The sequence below is a fragment of the Bos grunniens genome, chromosome 4 (assembly GCF_055505025.1).
Source record: "Bos grunniens cultivar Pamir isolate PY7600 chromosome 4, Bosgru_T2T1.0, whole genome shotgun sequence".
Taxonomy (NCBI): domain Eukaryota; kingdom Metazoa; phylum Chordata; class Mammalia; order Artiodactyla; family Bovidae; genus Bos; species Bos grunniens.
Window position 1 is genome coordinate 1,952,191 of NC_141168.1, and position 26,251 is coordinate 1,978,441.

Here is a 26,251-nt window from a genome sequence, read left to right on the forward strand (position 1 = left end):
TTGTCACCCCCATCTCCTGCCTTCAATTTTTCCCAGCATCAGGGTCTTTTCCAGTGAGTGAGCTCTTCTCATCAGGTGACCAAAGTGTTGGAGTTTCAGCTTCAGCCTCAGTCCTCCCTGTGAATATTCAGGGCTGATCTCCTTTAGGATTGACTGGTTTGCTCTCCTTGCTGTCCAAGCGACTCACAAGAGTCTTCTCCAGCACCACAGTTCAGAAGCATCGATTCTTCGGTGCTCAGCCTTCTATGGTCCAGCTCTCACATCCATACATGATGACTGGGAAAACTGCTTTGACTATGTGGACCTTTGTCAGCAGAGTGATGTCTCTGCGCTTTAATATGCTGTCTAGGTTGGTCATAGCTTTCCTGCCATGGAGCTGCAGTCACCGTCCACCGTGATTCTGTAGCCCAAGAAAATAAAATCTCTCACTGTTTCCACTTTTTCCCCTTCTATTTGCCACAAAGTGATGGGACCAGATGCCATGATCTTCGTTTTCTGAATGTTGAATTTTAAGCCAGCTTTTTCACTCCTCTCTTTTACCTTCATCAAAAGGCTCTTTGTTCCTCTTGGCTTTCTTCCATAAGAGTGGTATCATCTGCATATCTGAGGTTATTGTTTATTCTCCTGGCAATCTTGATTTCAGCTTGTGTTTCATCCAGACCAGCATTTTGCATGATGTTTTCTGCATAGAAGTAAAATAAGCACGGTGACAACATACAACCTTGATGTACTCCTTTCCCAATTTTGAACCAGTCCGTTGTTTCATATCTGGCTCTAACTCTTGCCTCTTAACCTGCATATAGGTTTCTCAGGAGGTAAGTAGGTAGTCTGGTACTCCCATCTCTTTTAGGATTTTCCCATTTTGTTGTGATCCACACAGTCAAAGGCTTTAGCATAGTCAATGAAGCAGAAGTAGATGTTTTCCTGGAATTTCCTTGCTTTCTCTGTGATCCAGTGGATGTTGGCCATTAAGATCTCTGGTTCTTCTGCCTTTTCTAAATCCAGCTTGTATATCAGGAAGTTCTCTTTTCATGTACTGCTGAAGCCTAGCTTGAAGGATTTTGAACATTACCTTGCTAGCATGTGAAATGAACACAGTTGTATGGTAGCTCTCAGCATTCTTTGGCATTGCCCTTCTTTGGGATTGGAGTGAAAACTGATTTAAAAATTAATGTGGTTAAAAAAATAATGACTTATTTTGGCAGTGTGGTATATTGCTTTGAAGCAAAATAGATCTGAATTTCAGTCTTGGCTCTGTGATTTTCTGGAAATGTTTAGTGAGGTAGGGCATTTTAATTTGTGAAATATATACAAAGATCTGACACACACATCTTTCTATGTGTTTCATTGTCTTTTGCCCACCTTTTTCCATATTGAATTATGTTATCTCTTTATGTGTGAAATGCATCAGCTGTTTATCAGATTTTTGTAAATATGTTTTTCTGGTTATGTTTTTAATTTTGCGTTTTTGGTTGCAGGATTTTTGCTTTTTATGTGTCCAGTCTTTTTCTTCCTTTGGTTTCTGTAATTGTTTTTGTATTTAGAAGATGATCTCCCTTCATGAGATGTGACAAATACTCCTTTTTTTCTTGTTCTTTAAAAAAGTGGTTTTGTTTGCATGTAACTGTTTAACCCATTTGGAGTTTATACAAATAACTACATCTTTTCTTACCCCTTTGTGTTTGTGTTTAAAGAAATACATACTTGCTGTAGAAAATTTGGAAAGCAAAATTTATAGTGAAGAAAATTTGTATTACAGTCTCACAATTCAGAGAGTTGCTGTCACCTAAACCCTTGAGTATTGTGTGTGTGCATGTGGACACGTAACTGAGTAGATAATGAGATGGAACCTAATGGAATTGAATAGATGAGAAATTTCCCCTTTTAAATTTACATTTCTTTAATTACTAGTGAGGGTGGGCATTTACAAAGCACATTTTTCGGTCATTTGTATTTGTTTTTTAGTAAATTTCCCCCTGTATTTCTTGTGTCCATTTTTGTAAGTTTTTAAGTATTAACTGTCAGGTTAATTGCAAATGTTTCCTTCCCGGTTGGCCTTTGACATGCTCGTCCTGTTCTTGACAAGAAGAGTTTTGATACCTCAGTCTATTGGGTATTTTACACTAGGCGTGTGCTTTCTAGAGTCGTCGCTGCTGCTTGCTCACTGGGTCTGACTAGCGTACTGTCATCTGTGTAGTGGAGCAGGGTGCAGTCCCCTGGGAGGGAATGGTGATGGAGATCCCTCAAACTCAGCTGTGACATAGGGCCGAGAGGACCTGGGCCCCGAAGTCAGGACAGTGAAGATGAGTTGTCTGCTTTACCAGCCGAAAGCAGACTGCTTCCTGCGGGCCTCATGGGTGGGCTTTCCCAGGTGGCCCCAGTGGTGAAAAACCCGCCTGCCAGTGCAGGCCTCATGGCCAGGGATGGAGGAAAAAAGCTTTTGTCACATTGGTGGCATACCAGGTACCAGGACATGTGTTCATTTGCCCTTGCAGTGAAGCCGTGTCTGCTGCAGCAGCGTCACCGTAGCACCCCCTGGTTGACAGTCGCTCTCTGGTTAAGCTGCTAAGAACCTACAGTCATTCTCCAAGGTCCCTCTTGGGGATGTGAGAGTCAGCCCCCTCTCATTCCCCACCTTACCTTCAGGAATGTGGGATTTCTTGTGGGTTATGGTTTCCACGTTAGAGGTGGTTCTAGTGGCTTCCGCTTGGCCTTTCTCACTGTGATAGCTCTTATTCTGCAGGTCACGGAACTGTGTGGGGATTCTGCCTGCATTTGAGCACGTCCATTCCGGTTAGGCATTTCAGACCTGGGGAAAGAACTGCAGCACAGGTTCAGGGACCCACTGAGACGTGTGCAGCCTCAGCTAAACTCCCTTGACCCCCTGACCTCCACAGGCCCCTGCTCTGACCTGGGTGACGTTTTGGGTCCCCTGGGGGTAGTGTCATTTCAGAGTCAGAGTCAGTAGTCCCGGAATGTCTGATGATTTCTCTTACCCAGGGCAGTGATGGTGTCCGTGTTCATGTGCTAACATTTGCTGTCTTGTGACATTTATGGGGTTTTCTTGAATTATTTTTTGTCTTTTTTGTTAAATGTTTTATAAATTTATGCTAAATTCTTTGAGGCCTGGGAACATGTCTTAAATTCTCTTAATCTCCCATGAGGCACGTGTCCTGGTTCTTGCACAGGGACAAGTAAAGATTCATTGATTGGATGAGTAACAGTTATTAATTGTATTATTAGGAATACTTTGATAGAGTGGACTTAATTTGAAAATAAATTTAATGGCTTATTCTGAATAATTATCAGTATGGAATGATTGTGCCTTTAATGTGTAAATCACATGAGGATTAGAGGCTAAAATACGTGTTGTCAGTGCTTTGATATCTAAATGTACTCAGTTTAGCTTGAATACAGGGTTGGATCTTGGACATGTGTTTGAAATGTTTCATGTTAACTGTATTACCTTGCAATTACAGGGTTCTGGGCCAAAATTCAGTGACATGAATAAATAGAACATTAAACTTAGTTCTAAATTGCTATCTTTCAGTAAGATGTAGCTGTGTCTACAATGAGAAAATTATTAAAACATTTTCTTCGAAAACATAATATAGAAATGGTATTGGAGCTGGAGTGGGTCAGGTTGATAGTCTTCTGCTCACTGATGGTTTTAGCTGGGGCTCTCTGTCACTGTCAGCTGGGTGCTGAGAGAGATGGGTTCATTGTTCCCTTGGTGTGGGCCATGACATGCCAGTGACTGTAGTTTATTATAGGATGGTACAGAAGGGACCGAGAAGACAAGTTAAAATGGTAGCTACAATTGTATTATTTTTAATTCTAATTTATTATTACAATTAAAATAGTGAAAGAATAAAAATAAAAGAAAGTGTCCATTGTATTCACTTTCTGTATCTTCACTATTAGTAAGTGGAGAAGCACGGAATTCTCCAGATGAACCACCACCCAGCTGCTTAGTGGCTCTCCCTTCTTGAGTGAGGAGAGTGCTTTGGGACTGGAGGAAGGTCGTTGCCCAGCGTTGTAAACACACTAAGTGCCACTGACTTATCCACTTCAAACTGATACTTTCATGCATGTGGATTTAAAATGAAAATGAAACTTTCATATACCTTTGGATAGAATCAAGTTATAACCTTAAGTTAAATAAGGAAATAATTCTTCAGTTTTTGGGGTATTTTCTCTCAGCTAAGCTATCTATGCTCACTTATGACCAGACAGAGATACACATTTGTAATATGATTGACCATTTGAAGATTCAGCCTGTTGAAAGATAACGACAATGAATCTGGCTTGACTTTGCAAGGTGTGTGTGCCATATTTTGATTTGTCAGCAAGAAGAGCCAGTGTGATATTTTGGCCATGATGCAAGGACAGCCCCAAATCCATCTTTGTTTTATACATTTTCAAGACCCTCAGAAGGTCAAAAAATTCAAACTTTTAGATTATAATCAATTAAATTTAAAAAGGAAAAATAGGTATCATGTTTACTTATGTATAAACATTAAATCAAAAGTCAGTTCTTACTAAATTTTAAGGTATCATCTTTAAATATTACTAACAATTTCTAGTTAATTGGTTTCAATAATTCAGTCATTTATTATAATGTGCATTATTCTAGTTGTATAGTTACTTGATATTTATTATTTATAATGGTGAAAATAAAAAGCAATCTAAGTAGGAGATTTGCTTAAATTTTGGTAGATCCAGACAGTGGAGTGCTTTTTTTACCATTATAGATGATGATGCAGATGAATATGTGTTTATATAGAAAGATGTTGAAAAAAAGTTTTTCTTTGAGTGGTAGGATTATATAATATAGAAAATTTATGTTTTATAAAAAATTTTGTTTTGGTGTTTGCATTTATAGTATTTCTACAGTAGATGTGTCTTGCTTTTTTAATTTTAAAAACAGAGTTAAAATGTTTCACAGCTTGTTGCTAAATTTGTTCTTTTTGTTTTGTTTTCCAAGTACAGAAGCAAAAGCTATACTTGTGAGGTTCTCACAGCACTCACTATTCAAGAGCAAACTTGTAGTCTTTCCTTTAAAGCTTATGCTTTCTTGGAATTTTTTTTATTGTATGTCACTTTTTGGCAGTTGGATTAGATCTTCAATTCCAGTGAAATATGGTTTTAACTTAGTTTTACCGCTTTGGAAATTATTGAATATGGCTGAACTTGAATTAATTTTCTAATTTAAATGAATGAAGTTTTTTGTCTGTGTGATAAAAAGTGATAGTTTTTTTTGCTTCATAGTGTTGTATTTTGTATTGAAATATTTTGTGACTCCAGCAGATGGAGCTAGAGGGTAATGTATCCATTGGTGATCTGGAAGTTCAGTTTGGCTGGGTTGAGTTTTGAACTAAGTATTCTGGAATTGTTAAATAGCTTTTGTTTGTTTAGATACCTCTTTGGGGGATAGACATTGAATGTCTTTCAAAACAGTTGTCATTGCAACTGATTTAGATAAACTGCAAGTTTTCTGAATTTTTAGGGTTCTACTGTGTTGGAGCATATGATTTTAGTTTTCTGAAGTAGAGAAATTTAGCTAACATTTTTTCTTTTACAAATTGGTAAGTAATAATATATAATACAATAAAGGTGGTGGTAGTAGTATGTTATGTGTATTAGCCCTAATTTTTAATTTAAGAACATTTTATCAAAATTATACCGTATTCTTAAGAGATGCTTATGTGTGTCTGATATATGTTTGCAGAATGCTGAAAACTTGGTAAGTTTTCAGTTCAGTTCGGTTCAGTCACTCAGTCGTGTCCGACTCTTTGCGACCCCATGTTAAGTTTTACAGTTTTCAAAAATAAAATGACAACTTAGTGTATAGTAGCTTTATTATTTTTCTAATTAAATGTTCTCATAGTAACTTTAACTTTCTTATATGTGCAGATTTGATAATTAAATTAGCATGAGCTGAGTCTGAAGGTTTCACATTTATTCTGGTTAATAAATTTAATTTTTTGCATTTAATTATTTAGATTTTTTAAAAAGCTGGTTATTTACATAGGTGATTATACTGTTACCTAGAATATTACCATCAACTTTCAAATTCTTTGTGTTAACTGAATTTTTCTTAAAAAAATAAATGTGGTGGTGGTTATATCTCTTTTTGCAGTTGTGGTTGGTAGAACCATCAGCAGTAATGTTGACTTTCCTGGAAAGAGGGAAGTGGGGGAAAATTAAAAAAATTAAATTATATGTGTTATAGTAATATATAAAGTTCAGTACATAAAAGAAGACACCAGTTTCATTACAAACTTAAATGAATTGTTATTCAGAATCTTTGTGATCATCCTGTTTTCTTCACTTATTGATAAAGATTTCTTTATTTAGATTTTCATGACTATCTTCGTTTTAAGTGTGTTGGTTAGTTAGAATAGATATTTTTCCGGATTTGTGATCTTTAGCCAAAGGCAGACTTAAATTTTTCAACTTTTGATTTCTAGAGAAGAATTTGAATTTGTGTTTTTCACTACATGAAAGGGACACATAATGATCAGAAGGATAAATTCTAGAAGTATATATATATACTTTGTATATTTAGAAATCAGCAATAATGATGTCTCCTTTATAACATGGATGATAATTGTTTCAAATTACAAAGCCTAAATAAAAATTTCCCCCTGATTATAAAAGTATAGTGAAGCATTCAAGGTTTATACTCATGGTTGAAACTATTTGAGTGCACCCTCTGAAGCTGCTGCCACTCCATAATTTGTGATTTTGCAGAGGGTAGAATGTGAATTGTGCTTAGCGAGGCTAGAAAGTAAGTAGACTGAGATCTGTGACTGACTGGGGACCCAGCTAGCATCTGCATCTCAATTAAGCTTTGCTGCTCTCTGCCCTTCTTAGGCATTTTGTGGGGAAGTTATTTGATACAGTGGTGTGGAGGATTTTGAGTTTCACAAAGGAATTTAAATATGATTTTTAAGGGTCTTTATATGCCCCTTATAGAAGGCTTAGAACGTGTAGGCCAGTGGGAAGAAAAAAAATCATCCATAATTCTACTGTGTTCACATTGTTAATAATTTGGTATATTTCTTTGCAGTTTATTTTCTGAGCCTGTTTTTTGTCATTGTTGTTTTCATGTACTTTTAATGCCATATTAAAATACAGAGTATTGTTGTGTAAGCTTTTTTTGGTGTAATTAATGAGAATTGTTCTTTAAGGAAAGGATCGAGAGCTGCGACCCCATGGACTGTGGCCCACCAGACTCCCCTGTCCATGGGATTCTCCAAGCAAGAATACTGGAGTGGGTTGCCTGCCTTCCTCCAGGGGATCTTCCCCACCCAGGGATTGAACTTGCATCTCTTATGTCTCCTGCATTGGCAGATGGTTTTGTTTTTTTGTTGTTGTTGTTTTTTTACCACTGGCGCCACCTGTCTGGCCTAATTGCTGATGTGCTTTGGAATTTTCAGGATTTTGGACCATTTGCATTATGTTGAGACAGGGCAGGAGAGGCACTGATGATAATTTAGCATTTTGGTATGTTATTTCTCTTCTGTTGTTCATGAGTGCTCTGTGAGTTATGTTTTAGCCCAATTTATACATGAACTAGGACGGCAGAGTGCGAGTCCCTTTTCTAGGTCTTGTATAAGCTGGTAGGTGCGATCCCAGGCTGGTCAGACATAAAGTGCCCCTCACTTAGACATCTGCTGCCAGGCCTGGGAAGGCCTTAAACCATGAGTTGTGTGACTCTCTTGTGCGCTAAGTGCACAGAGTCTGTTCAGCATTTTACTGAAGTCCGGTTTGTTAAAGACTTTCTGTATTTGAAAGACATATTGGTATCTTTAGGCTCGGATGTACTAAGGTGTTCTGTTTTAGTGTTTTCCAAACTGGTCAGAAGCTCAGCTAAGCATTTTGTTTTACTGAGATGGATAGAATTAATGGGCTATCATATTCTCAGCTTAAACATGGCCCTTAAGAAAATCGTGTGAAACAGATGTTCTCTTTTTGGCAGACCAAAAAGGGCCCTCATGGTCTCATGAGCCCTTAGAATCTCATGAGCTGAAGTGAAGGTTTTCCCAGATAGTATATTTATTGGAGGCTCTGGGGAAGAATTTGCTTCCAGATTCATTCAAGTCGTGGAGTTTGGTTCTTTAGTTGTGGCCTGCGGCCCCACTTCCCTGCTAGCTGTAGCCAGGTGCCTTCTGCCCTGCAGGCCACCTGCCTCTTTCCTCAGGCTTTCCATGTGACAGCGCCCCCCGCCTCCATCCCTAGCAAAGCTGTGTCAAGTTCTTCCCTGACTTACCCTTCTGCTGCATTCCTGACTCCTCTGAGAGAACGTTCTCTGCTTTTAAACACTCCTTGGTTAGGTTGTACCCACCTGGCCTATCCAAGATGGTTTCCCTGTCTCTCTTTATTGAAGTCCACAGCCTTAATTGTATCTGCAACATTCTTGTCTCCATGAGTATTGGGTTGAAAGTGTTTCCCCCAAGTTCACATCTGCTTAGAACCTCAGAACATAACCTTATTTGGAAATAATATCCTTGCTGATATAATTAGTAAATTAAGGCCACGATGAATTAGGGTGGGCCCTAGTCCAATAACTAGTGTCCTTACAAGAAGATAAAACAGAGACTTGCACAATGGGCAGAATGTGAAGACAAAGGCTGAGGCTGGAGTGATGCGTCTACGAGGCCAGGAGTGTGCTACCTCCAAGGAAGGGGTCTTCCTAGAACCTCTGCAAGGAGTGTGGTCCTCCTGACACCTTGATTTTGGACCTCTAGCCTCCACAACGGTGGGAGAATAAATTCTCATTGTTTGAAGCTGTCCCATTTGTGGGACTTTGTTACAGAAGCCCTAAAAACAAATATACCGTGTAGCATATTCACTAATAATACTGGGTAACAGCTCCAGGGATTAAGGCGTGAATATCTTTGGGAATTTGCTCTGCCTCCCATGAGCCTACAGCTGAGTATAAAGCAGGAAAATACAACCCATAATGAAGAGAAAAGTCAGTCAGAACTTGGAATTGACACAGATTCAAAATTAGTAAATAAGAACACTGAAACATTTCTTGTAACTCTGTTTCATTTGTTCCAAGAACTGGAGGAAAGACTGAACGTATTGAGACATGAAAGATGTAAAAAACAACCAAATAAACTTCTAGAGATGAAACCTGTAATATCTGACGTGAAATGTAGTGGATAGGATAAAAGCAGATTAGATATTACAGAAGAGATCAGTGGATTCTAAGACATAGCAATAGAAAACTGTCTAAAAAAGAAACAGAAAAAAAAATGACTGAAAACCAGGGCATCAGTGATATAATTGATGTTCCTGAAGGAGAGAGGGTTAAGAAAAATATTTGAAAAACTAATGGCAGAAAAATTTCAAGATTAGATTAAAAACTGCAAACCCTCTTATTCAAAAGCTCAACTTGTCCCGGTTACAAGAGACCTGTCAAGATACATCATCAGATTGGTCAAAACAAGTGATAAGGAGAAATCAGAGAAAAAGATATAAAATACAGAGGAACAGTGATGGGAATCACAGCGTCTCTCTTGTGGGAAAAAATGCAAGACAGATGACAGAGCAGCAACGTCTCCGGGGCACTGAGAGAAGAAAGCCCTGCCAGCCTGGTGTGTATCCAGTGAAGATGCTTTTCCAAACAGAGTCAAAATAAAGACAGTCTCAGATGTACAAAAGGTGAAAGCCCATCACTGCAGACCTACAGTACCAAAAATAAGGGGCGCCCTCCGAACAGAGGCAGAGTGGCAGAAGACAGAAACCTGGGCCTATGAAACAGAATGAGGAGCGCTAGAGGCGGCTGATTTGCGGGTAAATACAAAAGAGTACTTATCACATAAGTCTTATGAAAAGAGAATTGGCTGTTTAAATAACAAACAGTAACAATGTATTGTGAGTTTTATAATGCGCAAGTAAAAGCGCATGCCACCAATAGCACAAGGGCGGGAGGAAAGAAGTGGACGTAGGCTGTAAGCGTCTTCAGTGCTGTGTGTCAAGTGTTGCTGTACCTCTTGCAGGCAGATTGTGATGATTTAAAGGTGTATATGATAAACCCCAAAGAACCCTAAAGTATCTCAAAGAAGAAGTATAGTCAATAAGCAAGCAGAAGAAATAGAATGGTATCATAACAACACTTAATCCAAAGGATCACAGAAAAAGAAGGCAAAGGGAGGACAAAACAGTGGAACAAATACAAAACCAAGAGCAAATTGATATACTTAAACCTGATCATGGCAATAAACATCAGTGGTCTAAACATTCTGATTAGAAGACAGAGATTATTAAATTGAATAAAAAAGAAAGCACAAATATATGCTGCCTATAAGAACCTGCTTTAAATGTAAACACACACACACTGATTAACGGCAATAGGAGAAAAAAGATTTACTATACTAATTCTAACAAAAAGGAAGATGAAGTAATTAGTGTATTATTATCAGAGAAAGGTAAAAACGTTAACAGGCATAAAGATCATTTCATAATAATGAACGGGTTCATTCATTAAAAGAACATAGTAATAAACTTATCTACTGAAAAAATGCCTATTTACTACATAGCTTCCCTGTTGACTCAGATGGTAAAGAATTCGCCTGCAATGTGGGAGACCTGGGTTCAATCCCTGGGTTGGGAAGATCTCCTGGAGAAGGGAATGGCTACCCACTCTGGTATTTTGGCCTGGAGAATTCCATGGACAGAGGAGCCTGGTGGGCTACAGTACATGGGATTGCAAAGAGTCAGACACAACTGAGTGACTTCCACTATTAAACACATGAAGCAAAAACTTAAGAAAGGATTAATAGTCAAAGTTACAATTATGTTCAGATATGTACTATCCCTTTTTCAATAATTTATGGAACAAGTAGCCAGGAAAAATTAAGGATATAGAAGACCTGAATAAAATTAGCTATCTTGGCCTAAGTTGTATTGATGAAACGCTGCCCAACAGTCGTGGAATATACATTCTTTTCAAGTACTCTGGGAATGTGAACCAAGAAAGCCATATTCAGTGTCATTAAACACATTTTAATACTTGAAGTCATAAAAGATGCTCTCTAACTGGAAAATGTCAGTTTTCATTCCAATCCCAAAGAAAGGCAATGCCAAAGAATGCTCAAACTACTGCACAATTGCACTCATCTCACACGCTGGTAAAACAATGCCCAAAATTCTCCAAGCCAGGCTTCAGCAATACGTGAACCGTGAACTTCCGGATGTTCAAACTGGTTTAGAAAAGGCAGAGGAACCAGAGATCAAATTGCCAACATCCGCTGGATCATGGAAAAAGCAAGAGAGTTCCAGAAAAACATCTATTTCTGCTTTATTGACTATGCCAAAGCCTTTGACTGTGTGGATCACAATAAACTGTGGAAAATTCTGAAAGAGATGGGAATACCAGACCATCTGACCTGCCTCTTGAGAAACCTATATGCAGGTCAGGAAGCAACAGTTAGAACTGGACATGGAACAACAGACTGGTTCCAAATTAGGAAAAGGAGTACGTCAAGGCTGTATATTGTCACCCTGCTTATTTAACTTCTATGCAGAGTACATCATGAGAAACACTGGGCTGGAGGAAGCACAAGCTGGAATCAAGATTGCCAGGAGAAATATCAGTAACCTCAGATATGCAGATGACACCACCCTTATGGCAGAAAGTGAAGAGGAACTCAAAAGCCTCTTGGTGAAAGTGAAAGTGGAGAGTGAAACAGTTGGCTTAAAGCTCAACATTCAGAAAACTAAGATCATGGCATCTGGTCCCATCACTTCATGGGAAATAGATGGGCAAACAGTGTCAGACTTTATTTTTCTGAGCTCCAAAATCACTGCAGATGGTGATTGCAGCCATGAAATTAAAAGACGCTTCCTCCTTGGAAGGAAAGTTATGACCAACCTAGATAGCATATTCAAAAGCAGAGATATTACTTTGCCAACAAAGGTCTGTCTAGTCAAGGCTATGGTTTTCCCAGTGGTCATGTATGGAGTGAGAGTTGGACTATAAAGAAAGTTGAGCACTGAAGAATTGATGCTTTTGAACTGTGGTGTTGGAGAAGACTCTTGAGAGTCCCTTGGACTGCAAGGAGATCCAACCAGTCCATTCTGAAGGAGATCAGTCCTGGGTGTTCATTGGAAGGACTGATGCTGCAGCTGAAACTCCAGTACTTTGGCCACTTCATGCGAAGAGTTGACTCATTGGAAAAGACCATGATGCTGGGAGGGATTGGGGGCAGGAGGAAAAGGGGACGACAGAGGATGAGATGGCTGGATGGTATCACTGACTCGATGGACATGAGTTTGAGTGAACTCTGGGAGTTGGTGATGCACGGGGAGGCCTGGCGTGCTGCGATTCATGGGGTCGCAAAGAGTTGGACACGACTGAGCGACTGAACTGAACTGAAGGACAATAAAATTAAATGGGAAATCAGTGACAGCAACATTTGGTAACTAAATAACATCCTTCACAGTAACTCAAAGAATAAAAGGGAAATTTGAAAGTACTTTGAACTCAATGAAAATCAAAGTGAAGCATTCCAAAATTTATAATACAAGGATACCTGTTCTTAGAAAATGAAATAAAGGTCTCGTACAGTGTCCACCATAAGAAACTAGGAAAAGGAGAGCAAATGAATCCCAAAGTAAGGGGATGGGAAATAAAAAATATGGGAGGAGAAATGAACAAAGTAGAGAACAGAAAGCATAGAGAAAATCAGTGAGCAGGTCAGTAATGTTGATAAAGATTTAGCCAGATTAGAAAAGCAGATACCAGTTATCAGTATCAGGATATCACTACAGATTCTACAGCTGTTAAAAACATAATTCGTGTGTATTATGAATATCTTTACGTCAGCAAATTCAACAACTTAGAGAAATGGAAAAATTCCTTGAAAGGCGAAAACTACTGAAACATTCTCAGGCATTGTGGGGATGTTTCAAACATTCTTACAAACAAAACTCTAGGCTTAGAAGACTTCATTGGTAGTCCTCCCAAGTATTGAAGGAAGAAATAATGCCAGTTCTACACAGACTTTTTAAGGAATTTGAAAATGAGATAATACTTCCCAACTCTGAGGACAGCATTACCCTGATGCCAAAGCAAAACCAGATAGACATATGTGAAAACTATAGGTGAATATCCCTCATGAACATAGATGTATAAATTTTAAACATAATTTTAGCAAATATAACAATATATAAAAAGGATAATATATCATGACTTTTGACAAAAGCAGTGAATTTAATTTACCATATGTGCATACTAAAGCAGGAAATTCATATGGTCACCAAATATATGCAGAATTCAGTGTCCATTCCTGATAAAATCTCTCATCACATTAGGCATGAAAGGGAATTCCCTCATCTTAATAAAGAGCCTGTGAAAACCCTAACACCATACTTAATAGTGAAAGGCTGAATGCTTTTTACCTGAGCTTCCCCTCTCACTACTTCTGTTCTGGCGGTTTTTAAAGAATAAATGAGATTGCAAAGGAAAAAGTAAAACTGTCTCTAATAACAGATGACATGACTATTGAAATTCTGATGGAAATTATTCTAAGAAAGCGATTAGAACTAATCAGTGAATCTTGCAAGGTTGCAGGGATATAGGATCAATGTATAAAACACCATTGCATTTCACTAGCAATGAATAATTGGAAATCAATTTAAAAACCAAAGCCATTTATATACAGTAGAACAAAAAATGTGAAGTGGTTAGGGATGCGTGAGACCTGAATACTGTAAGCGAGGCATCACTGCTGAGGAGAATTAACGCGTGCTGAAGTACCTGGAGAGGTGTGCTGCTGTGTTCACAGACCAGAAGACAGCAGTGTTAAGGAAGCCATTAGTATGCCGGTTCTCCCCACTGACCCATGGGTTCAACGCCATCTTAGTCAGAGTGCCAGCATGTTTTTTTTGGGGGGTGGGGTGGAAATTGAAAAACTGCCCTAAGACTTAGATGGGAATTTAGAGGACTTAGACTGGCCAAAACGCCTTTGAAAGAGAACAAAATTGGAGGACTGACTGCAGGACTCCAAGTTTAAGGCCATAGTAACTGACACTGCTGCATGCATCAACACAGAGATGGACAGATAGGCTAAGTAATGGAATACAGAGTCCAGGAACACATCCAAACATATTGTAAATTTTTTTTTAGCAAAGATGTAAAGGCAGTTTGGTGGAAGAGGCTGTTTTCAATAAATGGTACTGGAGCAATTGAATAGTCATAGGTTTAAAAATGAACTTCAGTCCATATCTGACACCACATGCAGAAAGTAATTCAAAAGAATCATAGACTTAAATGTAAAACTGTAACACTTGTAGAAGGGAAATATAGGAGAAAGTCTTTGCCATTGGGTTAGACTGTAATTTCTTAGGCAAGATAGCTAAAGCATGATCTGTAAAGAAAACATTGATAAATTGCACTTTGTCAACATTAGGAAATCTTGTTCTTTGAAAGATCGCGTTAAGGATGAAAAGATAATTCACAGAGTGGGTGAAGGTATCTGGAAATCATATGCCTGATAAAAGACTTGTAATCAGAGTGTATAAAGAGCTGCCAAACTCACTTAAGTACAACCCAATGAAACAGTGGGCAACACATTTGGAGAGACATTTAGCAAAGAAGTTGTAAATGGATGGCAGATAAGTTCATGAAAAGATTTGACATTATTATTCATGGGGGCAATGCAAATTAAAGCGGTGATGAGATCCCAGTGTGCACCTGTGAGAACGACTGAAGCTGAAAAGACCCTTTTTTTGTCAAAATGTGGATGAGACTTCAACTCTGTGGGGGGGTATGTGAAATTGTATACCTGCTTTGGAAAACATTTTGGCAGTTTCTTGAAATGTTAAGAAACACACCTACTTTATGAGTCAGGCATTACATGCTCATGTATTTACCCAAAAGATATGAAAGCTTGTGTCCATATGACTTGCACTTGAGTGTATAAAACTCAAGTTTATGTATAAAGTTGTGTTGTATAAACTACAACTTGAGTTGTGAGAGCCACAGCTCAGTTTGCAGGGACATGGATGAAGTGTGGTTGACTGAATCCAATCTGATACAAAGGGGCAGGCTACCGATGTGCCGCAGCATTGAAAAAATCTCAACAGAATCGTGCCAGGTGACAAAAGCCAGACAAAAACAACAGCATATGCTACATTTACCGTGCATAGAAAATTTTAGTTTTTTATAAAAATTATACTTTTTTTATAAAGTGCAGAGTCTGACTCCTGGAGTATAGAGTAGGGTAGAGAGTGCAGGAGGCAGTGATTATAAATGGTAAGGAGGCTTGGGAGTGACGGTTGCATTTGTTATCTTGGTTACAGGGACGTAACTGTCAAATTGTATGACATTGTACACTTTATGTCAATAAAGTCATAAACTGTCAATAAATTATACACACTGTGTCAATAATAACTCAGCACATTTGCTACAGATCAATATTTTTGCCTTTTATATGCGTCGTGCTTTTTCATCAAGTGAACACGGGCGCTCGCAGAGCCCGGTAGCTCGGTGCGGGAGCTAGTCAGCACCGTGTGTCAGCAGCCTCGGGTTGTGATGGCTATTAAAGGCAAAAAGTCATTAAGTGCTTATTTTGTGACAGACGTGCTGGTTGTCCATGCATTATTTCACTGACTTCTCAGCATCACCTACAGACATGATCCTCAGCCTCGTGTAGATGACGATCCCGTGACTTAGAAGGTTGTCATGTGAAAGTGCAGGGGCTCGAACCCAGGTCTGTCTGGAAGTCTTGTGTGTCCCTTTGGTCACCATCCTTATGTGTCTTTCCTGGTTATTAACACAATACAATTGGCTGTAACTATAAGCCCTCTGATTGAAGAAGATTAAGATTTTTAGCATCTTTTTTTTTAAGACTGAAAAGTGGTTAAGTATTTTAGAACAATTTTTATTTTTAAAAGTTTTTCCCTCTGAAACATATGAGACGTTGTTTTTGAAGACACTTTGTAAAACATTCTGTTTCCTGCTAAGATAAATATATACTGTAAAATCATTCAACCTATCTAGATTTTTGAATAAGAAACTGCAAATTGATTTTTAATTATATCACCGTGTTTACTAAAGGAAGTACATCTCTCTAGGTAACCTGTACAAGTGCTGCAGTAATTCTTTTTGTTTATATTCCATGCTGTTCCAGAAAGGGTTTAGGGCTGTTAGGAAACGTGTATATGGGTCTGTAGCCAGGGCAGTTGGGAGCTGTCTGCTTTGGTTCCCTGAGAGCTCAGTGTGTAATCTCCATGTGTCTGAAATGGAAGGTCCCCGAGGGCAGAGGTGTGTGTTTCCTTCATTGCTACATCTCCAGTGCCTGGAACAGTGCCATATACGTAAGGGTCCTGGAAGAACATCAGTTGCCCGTTTTCAAAAGCATTGGATTTTAAATGTATGTAGTGTGTTGAATTTATGCTTAGCATAATTTTTATCTTTGATTGTATAAATTTTAATGAAGATTATAGCCATCAGTTTTAAAGTTGAGTCTATTACCTATGAAAAGTGAGCTGCTGGTCCAGATATCCCAACAAGATACCTAAAGTTCTGTATTTTTAAAAATCAACTCTTACTATCATCTCAGTTGCTTTTTATTGTGATTTTATGAGTGTAGAATGTGCTAGAAAGGGAAAAGGTGATGTGAACTCGCTTGCCTCTCAAGTTTTCTTTCCCAGTTGGAGTTGCTTACTAAACTTCTCTGATGCGGTCGTTTTTAAAAATCCCAGGAATTAGTGTAGCTCCTCGCAGGCTCTGCAGGCTTGGCGGGTTTTATATAACCAGCCTCTGTCATGTTGGGGGATTGCTGTGAAGACTAAATGAGTTTGTATAATATCTGTAAATCATTTAGAACAGTGCTTGGCACATGAGGGCTCAATAAATGCTAATTATTACTTTTAGGGTTTTATGAGGCTTAAATTAACCAAGATAATACATGTAAAATGGTTAGTAGAGTATCTGGCATTTATTAAGTGCTCAATAAATGCTGCTGGCTCTAATTTAAATATTCAGGTGCCAATATGTCTGAAGAGGCTCTGTCTTTGGATTGCTGCATATGTCATATGTTTAGTGAATTTATTTTAGAGCATGAGGAAAAATCAGTAGTTTCTATATTGACTTTTCCCAATAGTACAGTTGCAGAGTTATAAAGATTTTACAGAAATATGTAATTATTATTCTGATTTCTAAGTTTAGGTCCTTTGTTAGGCCTCTCTATTAAGTTTATGTTTAGTTTTTACTATTAAAAAGCACAGAGCTTTGACTGATAGCACAATTTAGCACAGCAGTTTTCTTTGACAAGGTTGTCCGTATCTAACTCATCTTTCCTTTATTGTTATCCTCATAGGTTTGTGGAACCTTGCTTCTCTCTTTTCCAATCTTTGTTTATTTGTGTTGATGCCCTTTGCCTTTTTCTTTCTGGAATCAGAAGGTTTTGCTGGTCTGAAAAAGGTAAGTAAATTAATTTAGAATTAATTAATTCTAAGTAATTTAGAATTAAATTTCTTAAATGAAGAAGTAAATGTCATTCATTGTTGAACTAGAAATAGTAGGCTTAAGCAACTGTTACTGAAATGTAAAACATTTAATAATAGCAGTGCCTTATTAATATTAATAATGCTTTTACAATAATGTTAATAATGTTACACATTGAGTTAATAAAAGTGTCCACAGGAAGGAAGTCACCGTTTGACCTTTGAATGCTTTTTATAGTATGTGCAGAGCTGGTGGAGAGCTCTTTTGCAGAATGAATAAGCCGATACAACAGCTGTTATTCTTCTCCTCGATACTGTCATTTAGTGTAAATAAAAATCTGAAGCTGTATCTTGATGCAGAAGTGGCTTCACACCCAGTGTCTGCAGGAGGGCAGCATGTTACCAGGCTGCCCTGGATTGTCAGGTTCCCAGGTTCCGTGACTTACTGCGAGATGAGTGTGGGAGGCTGAGAAGTGGGCAGAGAGGACTGCCAGAGCATCTTAGACAGTTAATCCAGAACTTGTAAGTGGGACTCACTCCCTCTGTCCTTGAATAGTAGGACATTTTAAAGTGAAGGGAGCAACATGTCCATTTATAGCTTGTGGAGCTCTTTGCTATAAAAGCTTGGAATATAATGGAAGGATTTCAGTAGTTAATACTTTTTGAGTGACTTTTAAAACTTGATGAAATGAGTTCTAGTGTTACAGTTTACAGACACATTACACCTTTTTAACTTTTAGTTAGAGTTATTCATATTCATACTGTGGTATACGGTTGCTTTCATATTTGGTGAATCTTCTGAGATCAGAGTGGGTGGTTGTGTATGGTGGTCAAACCTGCATTGAGAACATTGGCTTTTATATATTTGATTTGCTTTTTATAATGATACATGTAAATTATTTAAGTCATCCATGTAATGGGAACAACTTGTACAGTTTCAGTTTAAACAAATAGAAAACATAACAATTAAAAAATAAAAAACATAATTTCTTGAGAATTATAGAAAGTTTTGTTGTTGAAAGGGATTTAGTTCAAACTCTCCTTTTATATCCAAGGGTATTAATGTTACTAAATTGTCTTAAGAACCTCATATCTACCACTGCAGAACTCAAACTAAGACCCAGAGCTTGTGTCTTACCTTCCTAGAGTGTGCAGTTCTTCACAGGTCAGCACGGTGGGGAGTGCAGGTACAGCCAGCAGGGTACCTGCTGGGCAGTGCCGGCCAGGGGCCCAGGGGTGGAGGGCCAGAGGCGTGCTGCAAGGGGGAAGGGGTGTGCTGCAGGGGTGTGGCAGGTAGTAGTGAACAGAGCGGGTGTGGTCTGGAAACCGAAAGATGGAGCTCTAGGAGACTGGAATGAGGAACAGAATGTCAAAGAGGGGTTGAAAGGAAAGAATGTGGTCACGGAGAAGAAAGAGGTCATCGGAGAAGAAAGAGGTCATCGGAGGAGAAGAAGAAACGAGGTCATCGGAGACACTCGAGAAAGCAAGTTCTGTAGAATGTGGGAGCCTTTTGATGGGTAGTCGTTCACTTGGCAGAGTTTTACTAGGCCCTTACTGAGCAGTAATTCCTGTGCTGTTAGAGGAGCTTGCTGGGTACAGAAACGAAAAGACAGTGTTCTTGCCTTCAAGGGATTCACACAGGGAGAAGTCAGAGATGCTGGAGGAACTTTGATACACCAAGCTGCTCTGGGAGGGATGTCTTGGTTTGCCTAGAGAATTGGGAAGACTTCAGGGAGGAGTTATCCTGCGCATGAGCTGAGACTTGCAGGTGAGCATCCAGGCTTGAGCAAAGGCCGAGACACTGCCTGAACTAGGGAGTGGCCGATGCTTAGCTCAGAGTGGAGAACAGGGACAGAGCACTGGCCAGGATCAGACCCTGAGGCCCGCGTCCTGGGCCAGAGTCTGGGTTTTAATGCTGTAGACACCAGGGAGTCGGCACAGGATTGCTGACGAGACTTTTGCATCTACTGTTCTGTTTAAGCATGTTTAGAGATAAATGCATGTATCAGAATGTCAGCATACGTCCCTGGGGAAGGAGTACATGCAGTGGACATGCAGAGCGCTCTGTGGGGACATTACCACCCCGAATCAGTCACGCCCCTGACTGTCAAACAGAGTCACTAACAGGGCCTTGTCTGTGCTTCAAACACACAGAGTTTCCCCCACCCCCCGTCTGTCTCATGAGTCATCTTATCAAGTTCAGAAACTCCGTAAAGCTCAGTGTTATAAATGCATTTTCATATTTGGAGATTAAAGCTATGATCCCTAGGTTATGCTTTATGTAGAAATCTGGTTATTAGTTAAATAGATTATTTTAAAAACAGTGTGCAATATGGACAGACCTCTTGCGTCCAGATCATCGTCCTCCCTTGTTGTGAACTAACCAACTGGAAAAGGGACTTGGCTAAATCTGTCGGAGCAGAGTTAGCACCATCTGTAGAATTAAAAACAGTTGATGCATGTCCACCAAGGTCAGAGGGGAGACAGCTTGAGGAGAGGTATAAGAAGGTAAGTAGAGATATTTTGTGCCTACAATTACACAGCAGTTCTTCCTTCCAATTTTTTTACTTCTAGTCTCTTTGTACATGATTAAAAGAATGCCTTTTCTGAGTGCATCTCTGAGTATGTTTCCTCAGAGTCCCTCCAGCCACTAGCTACATCTCATGGTCTCCGAGGGGACTGATGTACCCAGAGATTGTAGGATGCAGTGGGCATGACCCATCCTGTTAATTCCCAGATACAGCCGAGGATTTAAAGGGGCGGGGGGAGCAGAGCTCAGGATGGCTCCCACTTATGAGACTGGTAGCTGGGGGATGAATGGGAGTTGTAGAAACCAAATTAAAGTGTGTGGTCTTTAATAAATGCTGCTGAAGGAAGGAGGGAGGTGGGTTGCGGCTTGGCAGAATAGTTCTCCTCTTGGTCTGGGGCCGGGGGTGTGGAGGAGAGGCTGCAGGACTGTGGGGGAGAGTCTGTCCTCAGTGTCCGGCTGCCTGGGCTGGCGGCATCGTCTGCACCTCAGGTTTTCTTTCTGTGGAGTGGGTCTAGTAATGATAGTTACCTCACCGTTCGTCTGGAAGACTGAATGAGAAGTGATTGTCCACGTGAAACACATAACCCAGGACTGAACTCAGTAAATGTCGGGTATTATTGTCACTATCTTAGAGCTTCGTGCATTTGACTGTTAAGTACTCTAGAAAGCATCAGTGTTACATGCATAGATCATTGGGAAGCAACGAAATACAGCAGTCAGCTCTTAATTATTCACGTATTATTAGACAATTTTATGATTCCACATTATTTTTCCCATTTTGAAATGGCATGTACTGAAGCAGAATCAAAACTGCCTAAGAGAACGTACATCTACAAGGAACTATATTCAGTATTCTGTGATAAACCTAAGGAGAGGAATTTGAAAAAGAATATATATGTATGTATAACTGAGTCACTTTTCTATACAGCAGAAATTAACACAACGTTGTAAATCAAATATATTTCAGTAAAATTTAAAAAGAATTTGCATCTAGACCTTATTAGAAATGTTTAGAGAGCTTTAAAGTCTGAGTAATCATGGAATGTTATTCACAATATTTACCTTTTCCAGTTACACGGAAGTTTCAGGGGTTATTATTAGCATTGTCTATTTCAGTCTAATGTGTTAGGTGTATTTGTGCTTGCAGTATTGTGCCATCCTGTTACATACGACCATTTGTATTTACTGCACAGACTCTGAACATGTTTGGTAACATCTCCAGTGCTTTCCACAGGTGGTACTACCATAGGTTGTACCACAGCGAGGAACTCCACTGCTCAGATGAAGGGGGTGGGCTGCTGACATTTTGATGTGGATCCCTTTAAAGCGCTTTGTTCATTGGTTACATTTGACACATCTACTTCCAAGGCGACCTTGAGGAGAGCTTTAGAAAGCACCGTAATTGGTAGATTGAGCACAATAATTTGAGTAATGACAAACTTGTAACATGGTTAAGTGAAATTTCCTTTTTTTCCCTTTGGCCTCCCTCCTGGTGCTGTTTTACTGCGTCGAAGTCTGGTGGAGCCCCTGAACGGCACATGGCCCCACCAAACTCCCATTGATTCCCCTGGGCAGTCGATTTTAAAGCAGCCCCTTGCATATCGTGCCGAGATGCGGAAATTGGCCACTGGCCATGGCGGATGCAGAGCTCGAATTGAGAATCAAATTAAGCAGAATTCTCTACTTAGTTTTTAATTAAACCACTATGTTAATTCAAACAGGACATTTTAGGCCTGGGGGTTGACCGTGTCCTTTTAAGGGCCTTAAATCGCCTTTCTTCTCTCGCGGCCTTGGCCCATGTTTCTTTTTATTGGGTCCATCTCCTAGCTCTTTCCCTTCTTTATAATTCTCAAGGGTAGGAGAATATAAGTGGTTTTGATAAAGTAGGCTTTTTTGTTTTGTTTTTTGTAAGAAGGTAACTTTTACTTTGGAATTCTGTTAGTAGTTAAATATTAATCTAGTTGAGATGATTTCATGGTCACCTGTCTATATTGTAGTGAGCATTGCCTGTGTTGATGTGTATTTAGATCATTTCGTGGTCACCTGTCTGTACTGTAGTGAGCCTCACGTGTGTTCATGTGTGTTTGAACCTGCCCTCTGCTTGCATCTTACGTTTCAGCTCTGATGAAGAGGCTGTGTCTGGTGGGTTCTGTTTTTGTTTTGTGGTAGAGGTGTTCTCCCACAGTTTTTGTCTTGGCCGCTCAGTCATGCACCAGAGTGTGAGGGTCTTGGGGCTGACCGCGCTCCTGTTCCTGTCATACTCAGGTCACCTGTGTAACTCTCCCCACGCTGCCTCTGAGGGACCTCTGGATTATTTCAGATGATGTCAGAGATGTTTTTCGATTGCATAATCAACCGGTCTAATCTCAGTTCAGTTCACTTCAGTCGCTCAGTTGTGTCTGACTCTGCGATCTCTAGCCAGGGTTTAAACGGGAGTTAGGAATATGTTTGTTTCATATTGTAACCTAACATCTTACTTTGAATTAAAATGTCATAAAGAAAATAAAGTGTTATGAGGGAAAAAATTTTAACAACTTAATGAAAGTAAAAAAAAAATCTCGATGACAGATTATTTCATGAACCAGAGATGTTTCTGGGAGTAACTTTATACTGTGCCTCACATTAATGCCTATTTTTGATTTGAAGTTGTGGCATAAAATTTAACATAAGTGACAGCAACATCCTGACCAATTACCGAAGCCATCCAGACATCCCCAAATGTCCAGAACATAGCACACGGTCTGTAGGATTAAGAGGTTAACTCCTCGAACTTCAAACAAAGTGCTTGATAATAAAAGCAGAAAGGACAAAATCTGAGGTAACTTCCTTTCTTAATTAATTAGACTGGCCAGGTGGAAGCGAAGAGCTGGGTGCCAGTGCTTGCAAGGCCTATAAAGCTGAGCACCGTGACAGCACAATGGAGGAGGAACAGACATCGCTTTAATGTGTTTCTATCCTGTGTCACAGTTTGAAATTGTCCTGGTTTATGTCCCTTTTGGCAAACTTACATAAAAGTGACCTTGTACTGTATTTTATGACCAGATGACTTTTTCCCCCCAGTGGCTAATTTGTATCAGGCCTCCATCTTAAAAAGACACAGAAATGAGTAGGAAGTCCATTGCATTCTTTCATTATTTTTGCTCGTTTTTGCCACTGTGATCATCCATAAATTGTTGGAAATGAGTGATTGAGGAAGTGCTGCTTAGTGTTAGTGGCACATGCGCATATTTGGCCTGGTTTTTGTGGGTGAGAGGAAATCACATGCAAAAAGGGAAGCTCCTGCTGGGGACCTTTCAAGGAAATTTACCTTGGGTCTCGTTTTGATCATGGTGTTTATTACAGAAAATGGAGTCATATCTCACTAGCTATTGTTATGTGTTAATTTGATTTTCCCAACACCTTCAAGAAAAAAAAAATCATTCAGTAATTTATTAAAAGAATTCCTCTACCTTCCTTCAGTTGAGGGTCTAGTTTTTTTCTGTGGAAACAATATGGATAAGAATGATTATTTTCAGAACATTTGGTTCTGGTAGTGTTGTGACGTACAGGGCTCCTTTTGGCATTGTGACTCTACTGTAAAAGGCGTGATCATAATAATACAAACTGAGCACTTCAGACATTGGAGCTTGACGCACAGGGTCTCAGAGAAAGACCCATAAAAGCGTTATTTTGAAGAAAAGGTTGCATTTATTTTATTTAACACTTATTTGAGTTTAAAACGATTTTGAATTAAAAATCATTTAGTTAATGGAATAATGTTAATTTCATCACCCTTCTTGGTACAGTTGCACGATGGCGGCAACTACAGCATGATGTCAGCGACAGTATCAGTTGCTGTTAAAGAGCAGCTGTGCTTTTAGAGCACGTTGCTCAGTTCCTGCACACTTCGTAATAATGTGATACTTTCCAGTTATCAGAAGAGGAGAGATTTTTACTGTATGGCTAGATTTTCCCTTTATTTGCCTAGTAGTACCTTGGGAGGAAAGTTATGACCAACCTAGATAGCATATTCAAAAGCAGAGACATTACTTTGCCAACAAAGGTTCGTCTAGTCAAGGCTATGGTTTTTCCAGTGGTCATGTATGGATATGAGAGTTGGACTGTGAAGAACGCTGAGCACCGAAGAATTGATGCTTTTGAACTGTGGTGTTGGAGAAGACTCTTGAGAGTCCCTTGGACTGCAAGGAGATCCAACCAGTCCGTCCTAAAGGAGATCAGTCCTGGGTGTTCATTGGAAGGACTGGTGCTGAAGCTGAAACTCCAGTACTTTGGCCACCTCACGTGAAGAGTTGACTCACTGGAAAAGACTCTGATGCTGGGAGGGATTGGGGGCAGGAGGAGAAGGGGACGACAGAGGATTAGATGGCTGGATGGCATCACTGACTCAATGGACGTGAGTCTGAGTGAACTCCAGGAGTTGGTGAGGGACAGGGAGGCCTGGCGTGCTGCGATTCATGGGGTCGCAAAGAGTCGAACACGACTGAGCGACTGATCTGATCTAATCTGACAGTGGCAGCACCATAAGCGCTGGTATTCAGAAGACCCGGACTTAACTGCTGAGTCTTCTTTGCTGACCTGAACGTCCAGGCTCGATTCTTAGTGTCTGCATCTGTACAGTGGAGTGCAGTCTGGCCTTGTCTTTGGGTGCCCCACCTGACCTGTGTGTAAAGCACTGAGGTGCAGATAGAAGTGGCATCATTATCAGAGGCCTGAAGGTGCCAGCTGTGCGCAAGCTAAAGCTGAAGCACCAGGAAGGTTGGTGTGGGGTCGCTTCACACGTGATAGCAAATAACAGGAGGTGTTAGAGTGGCGGCAACACAGCTTCATTTACTTTTGAAATAGAAATGGTTTTATCTTGTAACAGTGTAGTCATAAAAAAAGGTATTATATTTAATAGGTAACTGAATTTTAAACTTTATTTTATATGATAATTAAATTACCAACTAATGTCTCATTATCTATTAAGTAAGAAGTTTAGGTAAGGAGGAAATAAAAAATCACCAGGTTCAGACTTTAAACTAATTATACTTTTAATTAAACTGGCCCTAATACTTCTGATATACATAAAACAGTTTTATAGGAATAATCATTATCATCAATTAGAGTCTCTTTGCGAAAACTTTTTTTGGGGAAGTTGAAAACTGGCTACCCTTGGTTGTAGTGAATTTTATTTGAAAGTAAAATTAAATGTCAGATTTAATGCTGACTAGAGAGTGCCTTAGGAGAAGGCAATGGCAACCCGCTCCAGTACTCTTGCCTGGAAAATCCCATGGACGGAGGAGCCTGGTAGGCTGCAGTCCGTGGCGTCGCTAAGATTCGGATACAACTGAGCGTCTTCACTTTCACTTTTCACTCTCTTGCATTGGAGAAGGAAATGGCAACCCACTCCAGTGTTATTGCCTGGAGAATCCCAGGGACGGAGAAGCCTGGTAGGCTACCGTCTATGGGGTCGCACAGAGTCGGACACAACTGAAGCAACTTAGCAGCAGCAGCAGAGAGTGCCTTACATAAATAGGTCTGTAGGACGAGAGCTCATCCAAGTGGCTAGAGTTAGGATTGTTAAAATCTTCTATTTTGGGGGGCACTTAAACTCATATTTATTTGGGCTTCCCTGGTGGCTCAGGTGATAAAAAATCTGCCTGCGGTGCAGGAGACCTGGGTTCGATCCCTGGGTCAGGAAGATCCCCTGGAGGAGAGGGCTTGGCAGCTCACTCCAGTATTCTTGCCTGGAGAATTCCATAGAGAGAGGAGCCTGGCGGGCTGCAGTCCATGGGGTTGCAAAGAGTCAGACACGACTGAGCAGCACTGTACTTGTAAAGTCATTTGTTTAGCCTGCCTGGGAGTTGAAACAAGCTCCACTGAAAGCCCTCAGCAAAAGGGCAGACTTGTTATACACACACACACACACACACACACACACACTCTCTCTCTCTCTCTCTCTTTCAGCCTTAGCTCTGAGCAGAAGTCCCCTGAGAGTCCACAGGCCTCTACCTCACAGGAGGTGGGGTTCGATATTACTACCTGTATTGTTGAGGGGTGCCAAGCCAAGAAATGAGCCTAACAGTTTTTTCAAAGTATTGTGTATCATTTTCAGCATTTTATCAATTATAAGATATTAAAAAACTAGGATCATGGCATCTGGTCCCATCACTTCATGGCAAATAGATGGGGAAACAATGGAAACAGTGACAGACTTTATTTTCTTGGGCTTCAAAATCACTGCAGATGGTGACTGCAGCCATGAAATTAAAA

The 26,251-nt window shown here is 39.8% G+C and overlaps 1 protein-coding gene across 9 annotated transcripts in view; it reads left to right on the forward strand.

Annotated features, from left to right (window-relative positions):
* Window positions 1-26,251, forward strand: part of LMBR1 (limb development membrane protein 1) — a 131,629-nt gene that overhangs the window by 28,610 nt on the left and 76,768 nt on the right. For 7 of the 9 annotated variants that reach the window (XM_086394694.1, XM_086394696.1, XM_086394695.1 and 4 more), the window contains one exon: window positions 17,343-17,446. The exons of the other annotated variants lie outside the window; for them this stretch is intronic. In XM_086394694.1, coding sequence (XP_086250820.1) covers window positions 17,343-17,446 — 104 coding nt within the window. The remainder of the gene's footprint in view (window positions 1-17,342; window positions 17,447-26,251) is intronic. 9 annotated transcript variants of the gene reach the window in all.